Here is a 19,572-nt window from a genome sequence, read left to right as displayed (position 1 = left end):
CCTTCAATAAATATGGGGTATATAAACACAATGAAATGAGTTCCCCAAAATCTAAAATGGGAATTAAGGTACCAAAGGAGAATTAAAAGAAAATGGTACCTACAAGAAAAAATTGCTTTTTTATTCCTCTTGAAATGATTTATAAGACACTGGACTGTCTTATATTCTACAAATACTAGGTAGGTCTATGATTTTACACATTTTTCATTAATGATACATTACTGTTACTTTAGTAGATTTAGAAACAGTGGATTTAGTGGTAGATAGCAGTTATTTGGTATAAAAGCTAGTTTAGTAGAAGACAAGATTTTGCCAAATAGTCAAACATATATTACAATGGAAAAATTAACAAATACATTTTATGTCATTAACATTAACACAGGATTTTAAATATCAGCTTAAGAAATTAGCTTTATCTTGTGAAAGTATAGAAAATGATGATGCCAAAACTAAAAATTATACTGGTTTAGCAAATTACAATGTTTTTAAAATAGCTTTAAAGTATATTACACCATTTATCAAATACCATCAAAATACTGTTTTGTCACCAAGTGATCAAGTATTGCTTACTTTAGCTAAACTAAGCTTAAACTTAGATTATAAAGATTTGGGATATAGGTTTAGTATTTCACCCTACCCGGTATCAACTTATTTCAAAAATACTTTGTATATAATGTGTCTTAGGTTAAAAAAAATTTGTGTTCTGGCCTGATAGAGATATTTTAAAGAAAACTATGCAAAATTCACTTAAAGAATCTTTTCATGGAAATACTACAGGTATAATTGACTTTGGACGAATGTTGGTATGAAACGAATTATTTATTGTTCTGAAGCTAGTTATTTGAGGCATTTTTGTAATTAACTATTCTAATTGGGAAATAAGCCACAATTTAACTTAAAAAATAATTTTATTAATCTTTCGACTTCCAAATCAGACGTCATTGTCAAAATACAAAATATTATTATTTATGCATATTATTACCTGTAAATATTTCTTCTGATTGTTAATTGTAAAGGATAGAAAAATTACCATTTATTTTATTTTTTTAGAATCAGCTGAGAGAAGTGGTCTACAAAAACCCAGGAAGGAAACGGAATATGTGGCTACGAAAGGCAAAAGAAAGGTTTACAAAGCAAATGTGACACATTTTTTTGAAATATTTAGGAATATCAGTAAATTGCATTAAAAAAATGTATGAAAAGATTTTGTTCAATAAAAATGTTTATATTTATCAAGGATGTATTAATTGGTATGGCCACATATCGTCAGTGATGTAATAATACATCCTATCTGTTTTCTCATGAGTTTCGTGAGACTAAAAACTTGTCTTAGGGTCACCTCCTGTTTTCATATGATATTTTTTGACTTGTTTTGTAGTAAATTAAACTATCTATGAACTACAAAACAAGTCAAAACTTACATATGAACACAGGAGGTGACCTTAAAACATGTTTTTCCATCTCTCCTACAAAACTCATGAAAAAACAGATAGGAGGTATTGTCACATCAGCAAGGATGTACAGTGATGAGTGCCCTAATAACCGGCAAAATAGCACAAAAGACGGGCAACATATTTAGTTGTGAGATAAAAAGAAATGAAACTAGTCGAGCTGGGAAATTTAGCGAAATTAACCTTTAAATTTTATTTTATATTGATTGTTTCCCACCTTTACACATATCAGAGGAGTATATCAACTAAAACTGTCACTGTGACAGTGGTAGTTTCCAAACTCGTCTGATACGTCTGAAGGTGGTACACAATCAATACAATCTAAATGTATAAGTTAATATCGCTAAATTTCCCAGCTCGACTAGTTTCATTTCTTTTTATCTCACTACTTAATACGTTTTCCATCTTTTGTGCTATTTTGCAGGTTATTAGAGCGCTCATCACTGTATTTCTGGTATATCCAGGGAATGTCTACAAAATATATTTTGAATGTCCAAAGAACATTCGTGGACATTCATGGAATGTTCCAATAAGACATTCAGGTAATTTTTAAAATGCTGAAACAGGATTTTCCTGGGATGTTCAGGGAATGTGTTTTCGGGGATATTCCAGGAATTTTTCAATGTCTGTGTACCTTCTATGGACATATATGGAATATTTTGGTGTTATTAGCACCACACTCCACTTGCGATTTGTAATCAGGAAGATTGAACACATTGTTCAAATACAAGTCAATCCATTTGTAACTAAATAATCATGGATTGACTTCTATTTGAAAGAATGTGTTCAATCTTCACGACTACAAATCGCAAGTCGAGTCCGGCTCTTAGAGCTACTTCCTCTTCGGTATTATGTATTATACTACAGAAATTAGGAACTTTCCTTCTAAATATATGTATGCATCTTGGCCATCAAACATTTTTTTAAGGGGTTACATAGGTCTTATGGGTAAAAAAGTGACTTTTTAAAAAAATTATATCTCGAAAACTAAAATTTATTTTTATTTATAATTGGAACATGTAAAAGTATAGTACTTAAGGTAGTCTCAAAAAAAGTTTCAGCCAAAAATATTCATTTTTGTAGAGTTTAAGTTTTTTGCGGTGGGCAGCATAACTAAGTCCAGTCTCATTTGAAATCAAAAAGTTTCTTGTAGTTTATAATTCTGGCTAGTAAATGAACGAAGGAATTTAAAAAAATGAAATTTGAAGATTTTACATAAGTTTAAACACATTTTTGACCCCAATTTTTCTCATTTTTAAAGTAGTTTTTTTTGATAAAACAAAAATGACCTCATCTAATAAAAAAATCTTTGTTCATTCACTAACCAGAGGTATAAACTACAAGAAATTTCAGATGAGACTGGACTTGTTATGCTGCTCACCGCAAAAAAAGGGCTGTTGTCGAAAAATTGCAGTCAACTCTACAAAAATGAATATATTTGGCTGAAATTTTTTTGAGTGTACTATACTTTTACATGTTCCAATTATAAATAAAAATAATTTTTAGTTTCCAAGATATAATTTTTTTAAAAAGTCACTTTTTTACCCGCAAGACCTATGTAACCCCTTAATAACTGCCTTTCCATGCTGTAGCAAACTTAACAAATTGTTGATTTCAAATTGTAACAGTTAAGTTTTGCAAAGTATGCTGCCCTCTTGTATCTTCTGTGTTATCTTCATCATACAATTACTTCATCTAAAAACTTTCTGCGATATATTCATTTTGTTGCTAAAATTATTTCCTGATCCATGGGTTGAATAAGCGATGTATTTTTTGGCAAAAACATACAACTAAAGTTGCCATGTTTTGATCATAGAATATTTTCAGAGGGATGAGCAGGAGCGTTGTCTAAAATCAAAAAACATTTCACCTCTTCCGGCAGATTCTCAGTTTCTTCTCTTGAAATTTTTTCACTGCAGGTACAGTCGGAGAAATGAAAGAGTACCCATGAACGATCACATATTATTAACATAATCTCTATCGTTTGTTATTTATAGAAAAAGAACAGCAAATACAAAATATGTGATTGTACCTGTTCGACGTGACCGTTCATGGGTATTCTTTCATTTTTCCGACTGTACAAATTCTTTAAAAGGTCAATTTTTTAAGATATCTGGGGTGAACCACTATGATGAAATTATTTATTTTTATAGCTCCACAATTATATACAAATCCTACCTCAAAATATTTGTAAGAATTTAAACTCTTGAATGCCTTCATTTGTTGACCTGTGTAAAAACTATTACTAAGCTCCAAATACAAAAAAAACTATGTCCATGTAAGTAACTATATTTGTCCATGTTGTCACCCTTGAAAAACTTTTTCTACTGTAGGTTAACTCATACCCCTTGAGGGAAAATGGATCTATATACCAAAAGCTTTTGAAAATATTTACTTATGTTTATTTATTCACTGCTTACAACTAAATACAGTCGTTAAAGTACTTCTACAGCTGGAAGCTACAGAAGTCAACAGCAAAATGTTCGGAAAATACAACTATAAAAAACTATTATACAACGATTAAACTATTATATAAAAACAATTATATAGACCACTATTTTATAACAACAATAACTATTTTATAAAAAAACTATTAAACGTAAAAAACTTAAGAAACTCAATGCGGTACAAATATAAATAATTTCAATGTTTGCCTTCCAGCTTTCAATTAGTGTCATAAACGTCAAAGTCTTGAAATGGCCTATTCCATCCGTATTGACAGTTCATTGCTAACTTCACAGTACAAAATGAAGGTTATATTTACAAATCTTAATAACAAGAAATATTTATATAATTAATACCTATCCTATTTGAAATCATATTAATATAAAAGATGAGCAGTTTGTTGAAGCATAGTAGAGTAAATAGAAATAAACGGCAACATTCAAAGAAAGATAAAAAACTAATAAAACTTATAAAATCCAAATCTGAATCTGAAGATGAAGGCAGTGAACATGAATTATCCTACTATTTAAATGATAGAGTCAAATTAATGAAAGAAGTGTTAAAGATCATTAAACCTAGAAAGATTAAAAGTATGGCACCGGATTGCATGAAGGTAAGATCTTTATTAAATAAATTTTTATTTTGATCATTCTTCATTCATATTCTTCTTATGTCCCCTGTACTTAATTTAGTGAGACCATGTATAAGGAAGGTAGTCGATTATATTGCCGAACCTTTATCATACTTAATTAATGAATCCTTTACAAACTTGTTCACCAACATAAAGAAATCTAAATGATTTATGTTTATAAGAATAAAAGTTCGGCAACTGATTTACTAATAATTACCAGCTGATTTCTATACCTAGTCATGGTGCAAAAATATTTGAATCGGCTTATTGCATACTATTATAGTCTGTCTACCGAAGAGATGGAGCAATAAAAATGTGTTACCTGCATGTGACTGATTATTTCATTGAAAAACAACAGTCGATTTGCATACTTCTTAGAAGTTGTATGCATCTATTATTGAAGGTTCAACATGAATGTAAGAAAAACAAATCCACTGCTACACAGCTGTTTATGATTGTTTAGAACAGAAACAGATGAGCCACTCTGCAGTTCTACTTAGTGGATCCATAAAGTGCCTTAAACAGGTGATTTTGTAGCCCCAATGATTTTGTAATGGACACCACCATCCACTCAGTAGCGCTGCAGAGTGGCTCGTCGGTTTCTGTGCTTAAACTTTATGTATAATTCACTTAATGAGAAACAAAGCACACAGTCTCTTACGATTTATGAAGGCATGGAGATACATGGTAAACCATACTACTGGGTGAAATCCTATTATTTGTCTAATTGCTCTTAAACCATTATTTTTGAGAATGAACAATCCCTTCAACTTATCTGTACTATTGGAGTACCACAGGGTTCAGTCCCTGGTCCTGTGTTCTTCATCATTTTTATCAGTCATATCAGTAAATGTTGTGTTATTCCTTATAAGATCCTTGAATATGGTGATAACACCAATTTTATTATGTCTCACCACAGCTTTGAAGAACTAGTAGACAACTCTAATAGAGTTGCTTGTGAACTTAGCTATAGTTGAAATTCAATAGCATTGTCAGGGTATCATTTAAAAATGATAGACTCTGGAGGGGCCCAAGACAGGAGTCAACTATTTTCAATGGTGGTGTGTACATTTTTAGATAAGGGAAAATAAGGACTGCTAAGCACATTAATACATAGCTGCTTGCCATCAAGTATTTACAAACTACAGCATGTCTGCCCTGACAATCTTATTGAATTTGAACTATAATACTTTCAGCAAAAATGGTCTTGCACTGAATTAAATATAAACACTTTTTTTTATAAATATAAACTAAAATATAATACTTGTATGCTATTACTGTTGATTGATAAATATATGGGAAGATGCGAAAGCCTACACATTATTCTGTTCCGTTCAAAATCTGCCAGCATAGTGGTGCGCCTAGAGTAAATTTGTTGGAACTAGCCAAGAACAATCCCTTATTTTACGTGGGCCGTATTCAAGATGTTAACGCAGCAGTCGCTCTCATACTAATCTGTATTAATTTTTTTTTTGTTTTTTTTCTGGAAAAATGTTGAAAATATAAACTGCCTATAGAGTTTTTTTACTAGTCTTGACCTCACAAGTAAATACTTTTCGAGTTATTTTTGAGTGAATATATTGATTTTTCAAAACAAGGTACGTTTTCAGACGGATTTTCGCAAATAACTCAAAAGGAAGTATTTCACAAAAAAATATATTCATAGCAAAAATACAGCTTATAAAAAAGTGAAAAAAATGTTTTATAGGTATACGACATATGAAGTCGTAGACCCAGTAAAAGCAGAGTTATAGCTAATGAAAAGTAGGTTTTTATTCGTCAGATTCCAAATCGAATATTTCAACGTGAAATAACCAAAAAATTAAGCACTGTTCAGGGAAAACTCATCATATCTTTTTTAAAGTGTTTAAAAACAGCTTTATTTTTAAAAAAGTTTTTAGTATCAGAAGTAAACAAGATGCGCTCAAAATACAGTTGATCCCTTTTTTGTAACAAAAATCTTAATCACCTCCTAATTAACATCAAAAATGAAATTAATCATTAGCGCTTCATAAGTTACTTTACTTATGTATTGTTTATATGATCTATAAGTTGCATCGGTTCAAAGTGCTTATTTTTGAAAGGCTGTAGGTGAAAGGGCTTCAACGAGTCACTAATCACGAGTGTATGCATATTTGGAACAGCCATATCTTAACCCGTTTTTCTATTACAGATAAACAAAATATAAAAGAAAAGCAAAACTTTTACGCTTTGGGATATTTTGTATTACTGATAATTATAAAGTTATTTTGAAAAAAGGCATTTTTTCAAATTAAAAAAAATTACTGTAAAACCAAATGTACGATGAAACTTACAGATCATATAAACAATGCATAAGTAAAGTAACTTGTGAAGCGGTAACGATTAATTTCATTTGAGATGCTAATGACGAACTTTAACATTTTTGTTTGATTAAATAATAATTTTCAGTTTCGTTCAAAAAAAAGGTTTCCAAAATTTCACGCCTCAAAACCTCATAATAATTTAGAAGCATAAATTTAAAATCTTCTGTATATTTAAATCATTTCAAACGATCTAAAAAGCATGCGGCCCTTGTTACGTCATATTATTATTATATTTTATATGACATTTCTAATGTCTCATTTAAAATTACATACAATTTTGTTTACTTATTTGGAGTCTAACACAGTTATTGAAGAGATAGTATTGAATTGTGTGTGTTTTTATTATGGAAAATAAAAGTAAATACATACTATAAAAGTGTTGTTTAATACCATTCTGCTAAATTAAAACTATTGAAATCCCCAACAAAATATTTATTAGATTACCAGTCGATAAGAAATGGAGTTTAATAAAGTGGTTACAAAGGACATTAAAGACATTTTGGTTCATTCTCAAGGTCTTCATGGATGTGAAGCTAATAGGGCTTTTCATTGATTGTCCATTAGGCAATATAGGCAGTTGCCTAGGGCGGCAAATTATGAGAGGGCGGCAAAAATACTGTACAAAAACTATTTGTATATAAAAATTCAAATTGAATAACATTTAAGTACATCGTACATCCATCAATGGAATATAAGTGGGCATTCATTTCTAGAAAACAAATTGCATTTTCTTAACACTTTTCATTCAAAAAGGACAGAAGTTGTAAATTTAGGGATTATTGGGCCGTCGGCAGCATCGCAAAGGCCGCGGGCGCAATGTTCTATAATTTTTTTAAACTCAATCCTTTTGGGTTATTCGTGGTTGAAAATTTGCCATTTTCATTGAAAAATGTCTCCTTTTCGGACGGTTTTTTGCGAATACCTTAAAAATTATGCGTCTAACGAAAAAAAACTATATAAACCATTTTTGTAGCTTATGAAAAATCAAAGAGATTAGTTCCTTCATAAGTCTTCTAGTGATAACATAAAAAGAGATATGGTAGGTGAAAGGACATTTTTTTGTGCATGCTCAAATCGGTGTTTTCAACTTAACAACAGAGAAATGGTCGATTTTAAGGGTATAATACTATCAATATCTTTTGTAAGTACTGCCTGAAAAGACCTTTAAAACGACCGCAATGTTAAATTTCGATTACATTCAAACTAAGCGAGATATGGTGCATCAAAAAAGGATGACTAATTTATTTTAAGATAAAATGCGAAGTATGTATATTTTAACCCCTCATCCACCAGATTTAAATGCATCGTTTTGCTTCTACCGTACCTTTTACTATAGTGTTATTTCTATGTTCAACAAGTTGGACCAGTTTAAAATGTATGGTTTTTGAAAAAAAAAATAAAATCAAATTATAGAGAGCATTTTTAAATTTTTTAAATCTTCCTTTTTCTCCATGTAACTCGAAAATGATAATGAGATACAGTAATGAAAAAAAAATTGTTATCTAAAAGAAAACCTACATTTTTGTAAGGTATTTTTTTACGTATCTCTTATCACTTTCGAATTACATGGAGAAAATGGAAGATTTTTAAGGAAATTTAAAAATGTGCTCTATAATTTGATCTTATTCTTTTTAAAAACCATTCATTTTAAACCCGTCCAACTTTTTGAATATAGAAATTATACTATAGTAGAAGGTATTGTAGAAGGAAAACGATGCATTTAAATTCTGGTGGATAAGGGGTTAAATATACTTTTTTTTCTATATTTATGTATACTATTTCTTATTTTATACTCATTTTTCCTTAAAATACATTAGTCATAAGTTTTTTGCACCATATCTCGCTTAGTTTGAATGTACCCGACATTTAACAGTTCTTGTTTTAAAGGTCTTTTCAAGCGGTACAAAAGGTATTCGTAGCATTATTCCCCTAAAATCGACCATAGGCGTAACCAGGGGGGTTTTGGGGGTTATAACCCCCCCCCCATTAGGATGGACTTTGAGCTCTATACTCTTAACACCATACCCCTCAGAGACCTTCCAGTAGTTGTAACCCCCCCCCCTTCATCCTGGTTACGCCTATGAAATCGACCCTTTCTCTGTTATTTTAAGTTGAATACACCGATTTGAGCATGCACCAAAAAAAAAATCTTTTTTCACCTACCATCTCTTCTTTTATTAAAACTAAAAGATTTATGAAAAATTGAATCTCTCTGATTTTTCATAAACTACAAAAATGTTTTATATAGTTTTTTTCGTTAAATGTACAATTTTTATGGTATTCCCAAAAACCAGTCTCCGAAAAGTGTCATTTTTCAATGAAAATGACAAATTTTTAACCACGAATAACTCAAAAAATATTAAGTTTTCAAAAAAATTTATAAAACAGTTTTTGCTTAGAATTAGGTTCTCAGGTCACTTCCGGTGTTAGTTTGATAAAAAAGTTTCCACACCCGAGAACGGGTGGGAACCACCCCTAAGTTAAAAAGCGCCATAGGATATAGGGTAGACTTTATTCCTTGAGCTATTCCCTACTTACAGTGAAAATACCAAGTAAATTGATGCAGTAGGATGGAATTTGGAGCCAAATACCCTCACTGACTTCACTAATAATAGATATACATACATCATTCATACATAAATGCATTCACTTAAAGGGTCATTTGGATACCACAATAAAATCACCGATCACCAATAATTGACATATCTAAATATTTAAAGAAGAGGGGATTGAAAGATATTTTCCCTAATTTTGATATTGCTTTGCGCATTTATTTGTGCCTCCCAGTTGCCAACCAACGTATCCGCTGAAAGGTCATTTTCGAAAATGTCAAGAATTGAAAATAGTCATGAAAATAATTTCGATCAAGTATGACGCAAAAACTTCTTAACAATTTGTCGATTTTGTCCATAGAAAGTGACGTAATAAAGGCGATAAATTATGACGACATTATAGATGATTTCAAGAAAGAAATCTGATGTGATCGAACTGGAATGACAATTTTTATGTATTCTTATTTAAATAAAAAAATCTGCTTGCAATTTTTTTTTCGCAAAAATGGTACATGCTTGAAGAGCGGCTACTAGAGAATTGCCTAGGGCGGCAATTGACCTAAACGCGGCCCTGTGTCGTATAATATTAATATATCACGTCATACGTATTTGGTTTGTATCATTGGTATAATATACCAATAACGTATGACGTGTATATTATATGACACATGAGAGAAGCTTGAAACAATTGACTGTTGTTGAAAAGCCCTATTCTAATGTAAGTCTTTGTTGTTTTGATGTAATACAGTGGAACCTGCTTAATTCGAACTTCCATAATTCGAAATCTTCTTTAATTCGAATTTTTATTCTGGTCCCTAGCATTTCCTATAGTAATGGTAAGTAATAGTATAAGTAATGGTAAAAAGTCGTGAATAATTCGAATTATATTTTGGATAATTCGAACTTTTCTGCTATCTTTTCTGAATATCTTCGGATCTCTTTGGAAAAAAATAAAGTCGGTCTTTTTTATAGCTTGCAAATGTTTTAATTGATATTTTTGGCCGAATTTTGTTAGCCCATTTTTTTAGGTTGACAAAACTCGGGCAAGAATAGGAACAAAAACATCTCCAGGCGATAAAAATGACCAACTACTGTTTTTTTGCTGATCAACGACTGATATTTATCATTTTTGTAGGTAATCCTTGTTTTTGTAGATTTATTTTTTAATTAGAATTTTTAGGATAATTAGAATGTTTAACGGTCCCCCAGAGATTCGAATTATCCAAGTTTCACTATGTTGTCTGCTTAATAATTTTTTAATAAATCGAGTGTATTTTGAACAAAAAGAACATAAAACTTTTGAATACTTCAGAGGCTAATGGACACAATCAACGAGTACAGTCAACAGTACGGACGAAACATTAATACCCAAAAAAACCAAACAAAGGATTTATCAGCAAGGAGAATATATATGGGGTTCATCTGTACATTAATGGAACGCAGATAGAGCGCGTAAAACAGTATTGCTACCTGGGAACTATTATAAATGAGCAGTGGAATAACGTACAGGAAATAAAGTGCCGCATAGGAAAGGCAAGAATGGTTTTTAACAAAATGAGCGCCATCTTCAAAAGCCACAACATATCCCTAGATACAAAAATGAGACATTTGAGATGTTATGTTTTCTCTATATTATTGTACGGAGCGGAGGCATGGACGCTTACAGAGGCCACTATTAAAAGACTTGAAGTGTTTGAGATGTGGCTGTATAGAAGAATGCTGAGAATACCCTGGACAGCAACGATCACGAACAAGGAAGTTCTAGAAAGAATGAAGAAGGAATCGGAGATTGTGTTTACCATTAAACGCATAAAACTGCAGTATCTGGGCACGTTATGAGAAATCATCACCGGTACTCCCTGCTGCAGTCCATATTGCAACTGTTTCGAGCCGCAGCCAGCAAGGTTATGATTGCCAATATGATTTCCAACGTGTATTTCTGAGTAGGTGTTCACCGTGCATTGTCTTGTCAGGTGAGATATTAGATAGTCAGGATTAAATTATTCTATTATGAATAATTTCATTAATATCATTCGGCGAATATTATACGCAGCCATAACCTCTTTTCCTAGACCTCTCTTAGCCTCTATCTTTCCTTCGAGTACCAGTTGCCGACAAGTATATTGTGCTCCTCGTAATATGTCCCTAAGTATGCAGTCTTCTTCGTCATATGTCCCTAAGTATGCAGTCGTCTTTACATAACTAAAAAGTTTCCTGTCCTGGAAGTCAGCTCTTCTTAATGCTTCCTCATTTATTACTCTGTCTCTCCATGATATTTTAAGCATTCAGTGCAGGCACCACATTTCAAAGACTTCAAGTTTGTTACTGGAGGTGGCCTTTAATGTCCATGCTTCCATACCATATAAGAGAGCAGGCCAAGCGTAACACTTTAGCATCTTGTATCTCAGGTTGAAATCCAACTTTCAGTGAACAGTCAAGAGTTTGGAAGTCGGCATCGCATTGTTTATGGCAGATATTTTTCATTAAGTTCAGGCCGTTTCAGCTGACAGTCGGAGTGAATGTATATGGTCTTGCCAAGATAGACGATTATCCAGTTTTATTCCCAAGAAGTTAATCGATTCTGAACAATTTATTGTAAATTATTTAGGTAGAGTTTCGGTAATATAATGTGCTTCTTTGAAGTTTTACCTACTTATAAGATTATTGCTTTCGTTTTAGTGGGAGAAAATTCTAGGCCAGTAGTGTTCGACCAATTCTCTAATTTGTAAATGACTAATGTGTTAAGTGATTTAGCGATGTCATTTTTGAGACTAAAAGAACGTTATCTATTCGAATAAGTTTTAGTTCTGGATCCCGCGTATGAAAAAAAAGTTGATTAATAGCAAGCTGAAAATTTGTTAATAGCTTAAGGGTGTCTAGTCGGATAAACTTTGATATATGGGAACACTGGAACAGGGGCAGTTTTAATTGTGGAACAGGTTAAAAATTTGGAACGGTCAGATCACGAAAATGGCACATTTATTTTGTCCGACAGAACAGACTTAAACTCTCCGAACAGAGATTAAACTCTCATGCAAAAATCAAACTGCTATTTATCACCTGTCATAATTCCTGTCATTTGACATATTCTACATGTTTCACTCATTAAAACTCCCATTTGGTGATAAATAGCAGTCTGGTTTTTGCATGAGAGTTTAAGCTTTGTTCGGAGAGTTTAAGTCTGTTCTGTCGGACAAAATAAATGTGCCGTTTTCGTGGTCTGACCGTTCCAAATTTTTAACCTGTTCCACTATTAAAACTGCCCCTGTTCCAGTGTTCCCATATATCAAAGTTTGTCCGACGAGACACCCTTAAGCTATTAACAAATTTCCAGCTTACTATTAATCAACTTTTTTTTCACACGCGGGATCCAGACCTACTAGGTTTGAATATGAACATTCGGATCGAACAAAAATACCTTAAATGATACGTCTGCACCGCCGAATATGGCGGACGCAAACTCATGATGCGCCTGTGTGAATGTCACAGTGTGACTGTCAAGCATGATGCACACGGGTGATTCACCGTATTGAAGGGGTTGATAGAACTTTATATAAATATCTAGTGATACTAACACTTCATTTTTGTCAACATTATCATTAAACAAGCCAGATTCTTTTATGGAAGCAGTAGTTATTTTTTTTTAGTTGAAATTCACTTTCTATATTATATGATTAGCACATTAATCAGTCACATTTGATATACCTGATTTGTATTGAATACATGGACAGAAAACACAGAATCAAACTAAGAGATGAAAATTGATTATGAATTATTGTGAACTTAAAATATAGAAAGTATCAGAATAAAATTAGAAGAAATTGTTAAAGAAACTCAAAAATTTAACATCTGCATCCCAGCTCTAACAGTATGAACCGAGAGTACAGAAAGGAATAGGGATACTAGTTTAAAAAAGTACATTAGAAACATCGTAATCATTTCTATAATAAATGAACTAATAATAATAATAAATTAAAATACTTGCATTTATAAATAATAATATATGATATAAACTTGCGTCCATAGAAATCGGCCTACTTAAAAATTTGGTCATTTTTGATGTCTCGAATTTCCTAAACCTGTTGTCCGATTTAAGTGATTTTATTTAACAATATTTATTCTTTAACAATACCGCTGTAATAATATTGTTGCTAAACAGGTAAATTTTCATTGTATACCGGGTGTACGAATCAAACTGTGTTTTTTTCTCAAAGTTCGTATATGATTCAATAAAATTGTGTTTTGACTAGGAAAGTTTTGGGGTAGTTCTGATTTCTTTCATTATACAGTAGAACGTCGATAATCCGGACGTCAACAATCCGGACCGTCAATAATCCGGATTTGTATGTAGCAAAAATATCTGATTCTTTTAAAATAAATTAAGAACTTCGCTGCGAAAAACGAACCTCTACCGCAGTTCAAAAATATTTTAAAAATACTTTTTAAAAGCAGAAATAGTGTCTGATGTTTTTAGGCAAGCCGCACATCAAAGAAACATGAAACGTGAAACACGTTTCATGACAATAAAACACTGGTAAACAAATCTCAAAGTCCGCCTACCAATGAAACGAGTGTGATTCAATGCTCATGACACATTTTTATTTTCGGAGAGTTTCATAAATGGCCGGACGTATATTTGTTTAGCAGTGTTTTATTTCCATGAAACGTAATTTACGTTTCATGTTTCTTTGATGTGCCTTACTGTACACATGGTGCTATTATAAATTAATTACAATACAGTGTTTAAACATAAAACAATCTTTTGATTAATTTCACCTCTAGACACTTTACTGTACAAGAGAAAACAGAAAATTGTAAAACGTTTGTTGTACTTTAATGTGTATACTGGCCTTTTTTAAGGTAATTTCGATAATCCGAATAATTTGATAATCCGGATGGGGTCCGGTCCCAATTAATCCGGTTATTGACGTTCTACTGTATGTGAATTTTGGGCTGCTGAATCCGAATATGAGGTTTGCGGATAAAATTTCTTGCCGGAACATTGAAAAATCGCGAAAAAAGCGAAAAATTTCAGCTTTTTTCCGCTTTTTTGGTAAAATCTCGAAAACTATTAACTTTTAGTAAATGGTCTGTTAACAGAAATTAAAGTACTTAAAATTATCTACAAACATCACTATTTACTTTTTTTTCAGACGAACCGTTCGGTCTAAAGTACATGTTGAAAATTGCCCATTTTTAACGGTCTCGGCAAAACCTACTTTTTACATTCCAAAACTTTATTCTTTATTAGTCCATTGAAATGTTACATTTAGTGTGCATTTCTTAGAGGAGTCAATTTTATTTTTTTAATGTGTTGAGACCCTTGTCCCCCGGCCGCCATCTTGGAAAAAGGGGAGCAAAGGGCTTTCGCGCTATATCTCGTAAATTATCAACCCTACGGAAAATCTAATTAAACATAAAATGTAGCAAATTAAATTTTCTACAATTCTGTCTCTATTACTTTTTATCGTCAAGTGACCAACAAAAAATATATTAGCAAAAATATGTAAAATTTTTTTAACAAGTTTCCTTTTGGAGGTTATAACTTTTTTTCAGTTCATTTTAAAATAAAACAGCAGTATATCTCCCAAACTAGCAATTTTACAGAAAAGTTAATTACACATGAAATGTAGAAAATTAAATTTCCTATAATTTTATATTTATTACTTTTTACCGTCAAGTGACCAACAAAAAAGTTATAAACAGAAATAAGAGAAAATGTTGTAAGAAGTTTCCTTTTGGAGGTTATAACTTTTTTTCCGTTCATTTCACAATAAAATAACATCATAGCGATTTTGTAGAGAATTTTTCAATGAACAATTTTCACTATAAAGTTGTTTAATTTTATTTATTATCTAGGTTTTACAGCGCTCCAAACTTGACCAGATTCTCGAATTCTCATAGAGATACAATACTTTTCTATCTATATATTAGGCGAGCGGCATCAACCGTTATGCCGACCACGAAAATCAAATTTAAGGTGAATGACCAATTTTAGTCTATTTTTATGTCTTCGAGGTCGCTGAATACGAATATGACGTTTATTTTTATCCAGAGTTGATGGAACATGTTCAAAAATCAAATTTTATACAAAAATGCAAAAAATCAATTTTGATGATTTTTCAAATTTACCTCGCTGTATCTTTGGTCGCTGTGAATATTTCCTTTTGAAAATTTTATTGTGTGATCTTTGAAGTATGTAGATAACAATGAAATTTGTCCGAAATGTCTAAACACATTAAAAAAGGAGTTGTTATGTTTTAAACATTTTGTCATCATATTTCGTTAGTTTCATGTTTACTTAAAAAAGTTGAGTGACAAACTTTTTAGTTTATAATTTTAACCAACACAACAATAAAATATAATTCATGAAGAAGTTTTTTGGAAAATTTTAAGTCAAAATATAATGGGAAAAAAGTTATGCTACTTCATAGACAATCGGCACACCCCAAAAAACGCTTATATCTCGAGATCCTGACCACGCTGTGGTGAATGGCTAATTTTTATCCTACTTTATTATTTTGATATCAAAAATCGTTTTTTTTGCTCTTCTTAAGAATTTTGCATTTTGCGGTTGCGTCATTCTTCTTCTGAACCGGCGAATTTGTCCTCAAACAACTTCTTGGGCCTTTTCTATATATGCTTAGGGTTATAAGTTTTATAATGGACAGAAAGGTCAAAAACAGATTAATAATAGTATAGCAATGTTAAAATCATAATAAATTGTATAAATAAAAAATATGTATAGATAGAAAAGTAAGCCTAACTTTTGTTTTTATTGTATCCCTATGAGCATTCGAAAATCTGGTCAAGTTTGGAGCGCTGTAAAACCTATATAAATAAATAATTAAACAAATTTATAATGGAAATTGTTCGCTGAAAAACCCTCTACAAAGTTGCTAAAATGTTATTTTATTTTAAAATGAACTGAAAAAAAGTTATAATCTCCAAAAGAAACTTGTTAAAAAAATTTTACGTATTTTTGTTTATATCTTTTTTGTTGGTCACTTGACGATAAAAAGTAATAGAAACAAAATTGTAGAAAATTTAATTTGCTACATTTTATGTTTAATTAGATTTTCCGTAGGGTTGGTAGTTTACGAGATATAGCGCGAAACTCCTTTGCACCCCATTTCCAAGATGGCGGCCGGGGGACAAGGGTGGCGACCCCAAAAACTTGAACTTAAGCTTCTACTGATCCCCCCTATACATTAAAGTAATAAAATTGACTCCTCTAACAAATGCAAGGTACGGCTTAAAAAATGTAACATTTTAATGGACTATATTAGAATGCTGTCATTTGATAAATTTCTCCTAGTTTTCTGTACAAATAATAAATATTAGTTCATAGGTATAGTATGTCTCTTGTAACAGCTTCCATGAGTCCATTCCATCCTAAGAGGCCGTTTCAGTTGGTGTGAACATTTCCTTCGGATCTGTTATCTTGATTTCTGATAAACCTTGAGGTTTTGTCCTTTTAAAATGAATTAGTTGAACAGCTCCCTGACTTCCATAAACCTCAGGCGCGGGTTTCTTTTTTGTCCGTGGAATGGATTGCTTAGGAGCTACTGCATGTTTTGGTGCAATACAAGAAATGCCACATATGACGTGAAAAGTGTGGTATTCGTCTATTGTATGTACGTTAAAATCAGCGTTATCGTGCACCTGGTCAATTTTCTGCGGATCGCCTGTGAATGCTGACACTTCCAGGCGAACAGCTTCTGTATAGGATGAACCATACCGCAAAGAGGAAACTATATCAACCTATTTTCTTGAGCCGTACTTTTTGTAGAGAAAACGGCCAACCCTGCAAGGAATGGTGAGACCAACTATCTCGGCCTTACTACCGCTACAAGACTTTGAGCAAGCGCGTTGCTTATCTGGAAGTGTCAGTAATCGCAGGCGATCCGGAGAAAATTGACCAGCCGTGCTTTACACAACAGGTGTACGAAAACGCTGATTTTAACCCTTTCTATACCAGGCCTTAATTTGCATGTTGGTCTCTCAATCCCAAAGCTTTTTCATGCTTAGAGTCCCATTGCCTTATATATACGTCGCCGTGACCAGACACCTCGTAACGCCACAGTTCGTAACCGGACAGTTGGTAACGGACAATTCGTAACAGCGACAGTTCGTAACGGCGACAGTTCGTAACTATACAAATTCGTAACGGACAATTCGTAACGTCCAAATTGAATTATTATATTTATTTTTGTTAACATGGAAACTAACTGTTATTACAGTTATAAGTGAAATTATGTTTATCAATTTAACGAATCAGTACGGATAAACATGTTTAACACATTTTATATTTCGTGTTTCAGAATATTTAAAAGTCTTTAAACACAAACAAATATATTTAAATACATAGAAACTTTTAACATTATTTTTCAAATTTTATCACTCTTATCGTTCCTTAAATTTGCATATACCTAGACAAAGGAACAATGAAGTACTTAATTCCTGAAATCTTTAATCTGACAACCGTCTTTAGACATTCCAAACTTTTTAAATAAATATTTTGTAAAGGAAAGATTATAATTACCTGTTATTATAATAAATCTTGTGATTGGTAATAGCTTTGGGGCATTCAATCAACGGTTATAGTTGATAAGAGGGATGGCTTGTAATACTTTAATACTTGGTTTAATTACTTTTATTATATTCTGAAACACGAAATATGAAATGCCTTAAAAATGTTTATCCTGATACTGATTCGTTAAATTGATAAACATAATTTCATTTATAACTGTAATAACAGTTAGTTTCCACGTTAACAACAATAAACAGACTAATTCAATTTTGAGGTTACGAATTGTCCGTTACGAATTTGTATAGTTACGAACTGTCGCCGTTACGAAGTGTCGCCGTTACGAACTGTCTCTGTTACGTATTGTCCGGTACCAACTGTCCGGTTACGAACTGTCGCGTTACGAGATGTCATGGAACCATACGTCGCATATAAATAAACAAATAAAGGGCCAAAACATGTTTTTTTATGAGTTTTTTTAACCAACTTAAACGTTTTCTTTTCAAAAATACTCATCAGAGAGCAAAACCAACTTGAAAAAATGAAACTAACTTAAAAAAAATAATGTAATGTAAATTAACATTAAAAGTTTTCTTTTGTGTGGTATTCCTCAAAACATGACACTACGCAAAGGCCGACTCCGCATCTTGCACATATGTATCTCGATTCGCTTCTTTTTTTCTGGTCTTTTCTGTGGCTACAAACGCTTCACCTTCTGGGACCGTGCAAGTTCGGTAAAGCGACCTCTATTTCTACGCTCTGTACTTTTATTCGCACTTTTAATTATATTAGTCCTGGTTACTGGATAATTGTCGGCCATAGTCCAAAAAAATAATATATTTGGACACTCTAATATATTTGGTAACACCCAGGCTGACATACTGGCAAAAATAGGAAGAGACCTGAATGTACCAATGGAAGTACAACTGGATTCCCAGGATGCCCTATCAGTCATCAGAGGAAAAATTATAAAAGAGTACCAAGAAAAATGGAAATCTTTAGTCCAGAAGAAGACTTCGCAATACAAAACAATTCAAGACTTCTTTCCCACAAAACCTTGGTATTCAAATTTTCCATATAGAAATAGAAGACACACTACCACCATCATTAGAATGCGCACAGGCCATTGTTTAACAAAACAACATCTGTATAAAATGAATATAAAAGATAATCCTTTTTGTGAATGTGGTCGCCTCGAGGATCTAAACCACATCTTTTTTGAATGCCCGATTAATGTGATTCCTAATTTTGATATATACACAAAATTCATTTCCATGAACTTCAAAACACCGCTCTCTATATACAATATTCTAAGTTCCTTAACGGAAGAATCAGTCAATGTAATTATGCGTTTTCTTGCAATTAACCAAATAAGCTTATAAACTGCATTGAGTTTTCTAGCAATTAACAAAATAAGCTTACAAATTGCAAGGCTCAACTGTTTATATGTATTCGTGTTATATGTTGCTATTTGTCATTTAATTTATGTTTTAATTTTTAATCATACTTAACCTGACCCAATTAATCTCATTTAATTATAATCATCACACCTCATCAAAAGCTTCCTTACAAGAACATAGTCAGCGATTTTGGTATGGCTTAGAGCCAGACACGTCAA

At 32.1% G+C, this 19,572-nt stretch overlaps 1 protein-coding gene and 1 long non-coding RNA gene across 3 annotated transcripts in view; one reads left to right on the top strand and one right to left on the bottom strand.

Annotated features, from left to right (window-relative positions):
* Window positions 1-889: 889 nt before the first annotated feature.
* LOC126878767 (uncharacterized) lies at window positions 890-4,078 on the bottom strand. Its single transcript, XR_007695773.1, has 2 exons — window positions 3,630-4,078; window positions 890-3,299 (listed from the first exon to the last, which is right to left on the bottom strand). It is a non-coding gene; the product is annotated as an uncharacterized LOC126878767 (long non-coding RNA).
* A 100-nt stretch (window positions 4,079-4,178) lies between these two features.
* LOC114334400 (putative leucine-rich repeat-containing protein DDB_G0290503) overlaps window positions 4,179-19,572 on the top strand; it is a 29,458-nt gene continuing 14,064 nt past the window's right edge. Inside the window, exon 1 of one of the 2 annotated variants that reach the window (XM_050641650.1) lies at window positions 4,179-4,509. In XM_050641650.1, the coding sequence (XP_050497607.1) occupies window positions 4,285-4,509 (225 nt within the window). In that variant the 5' untranslated portion in view covers window positions 4,179-4,284. The remainder of the gene's footprint in view (window positions 4,510-19,572) is intronic. The other variant, XM_050641651.1, reaches the window with a different exon arrangement.

Source organism: Diabrotica virgifera, chromosome 1 (assembly GCF_917563875.1).
Source record: "Diabrotica virgifera virgifera chromosome 1, PGI_DIABVI_V3a".
In the NCBI taxonomy this organism is placed as follows: Eukaryota; Metazoa; Arthropoda; class Insecta; order Coleoptera; family Chrysomelidae; genus Diabrotica; species Diabrotica virgifera.
The sequence above is the reverse complement of the archived record's forward strand: the minus strand, read 5'-3'. Positions and strand labels throughout refer to the sequence as shown.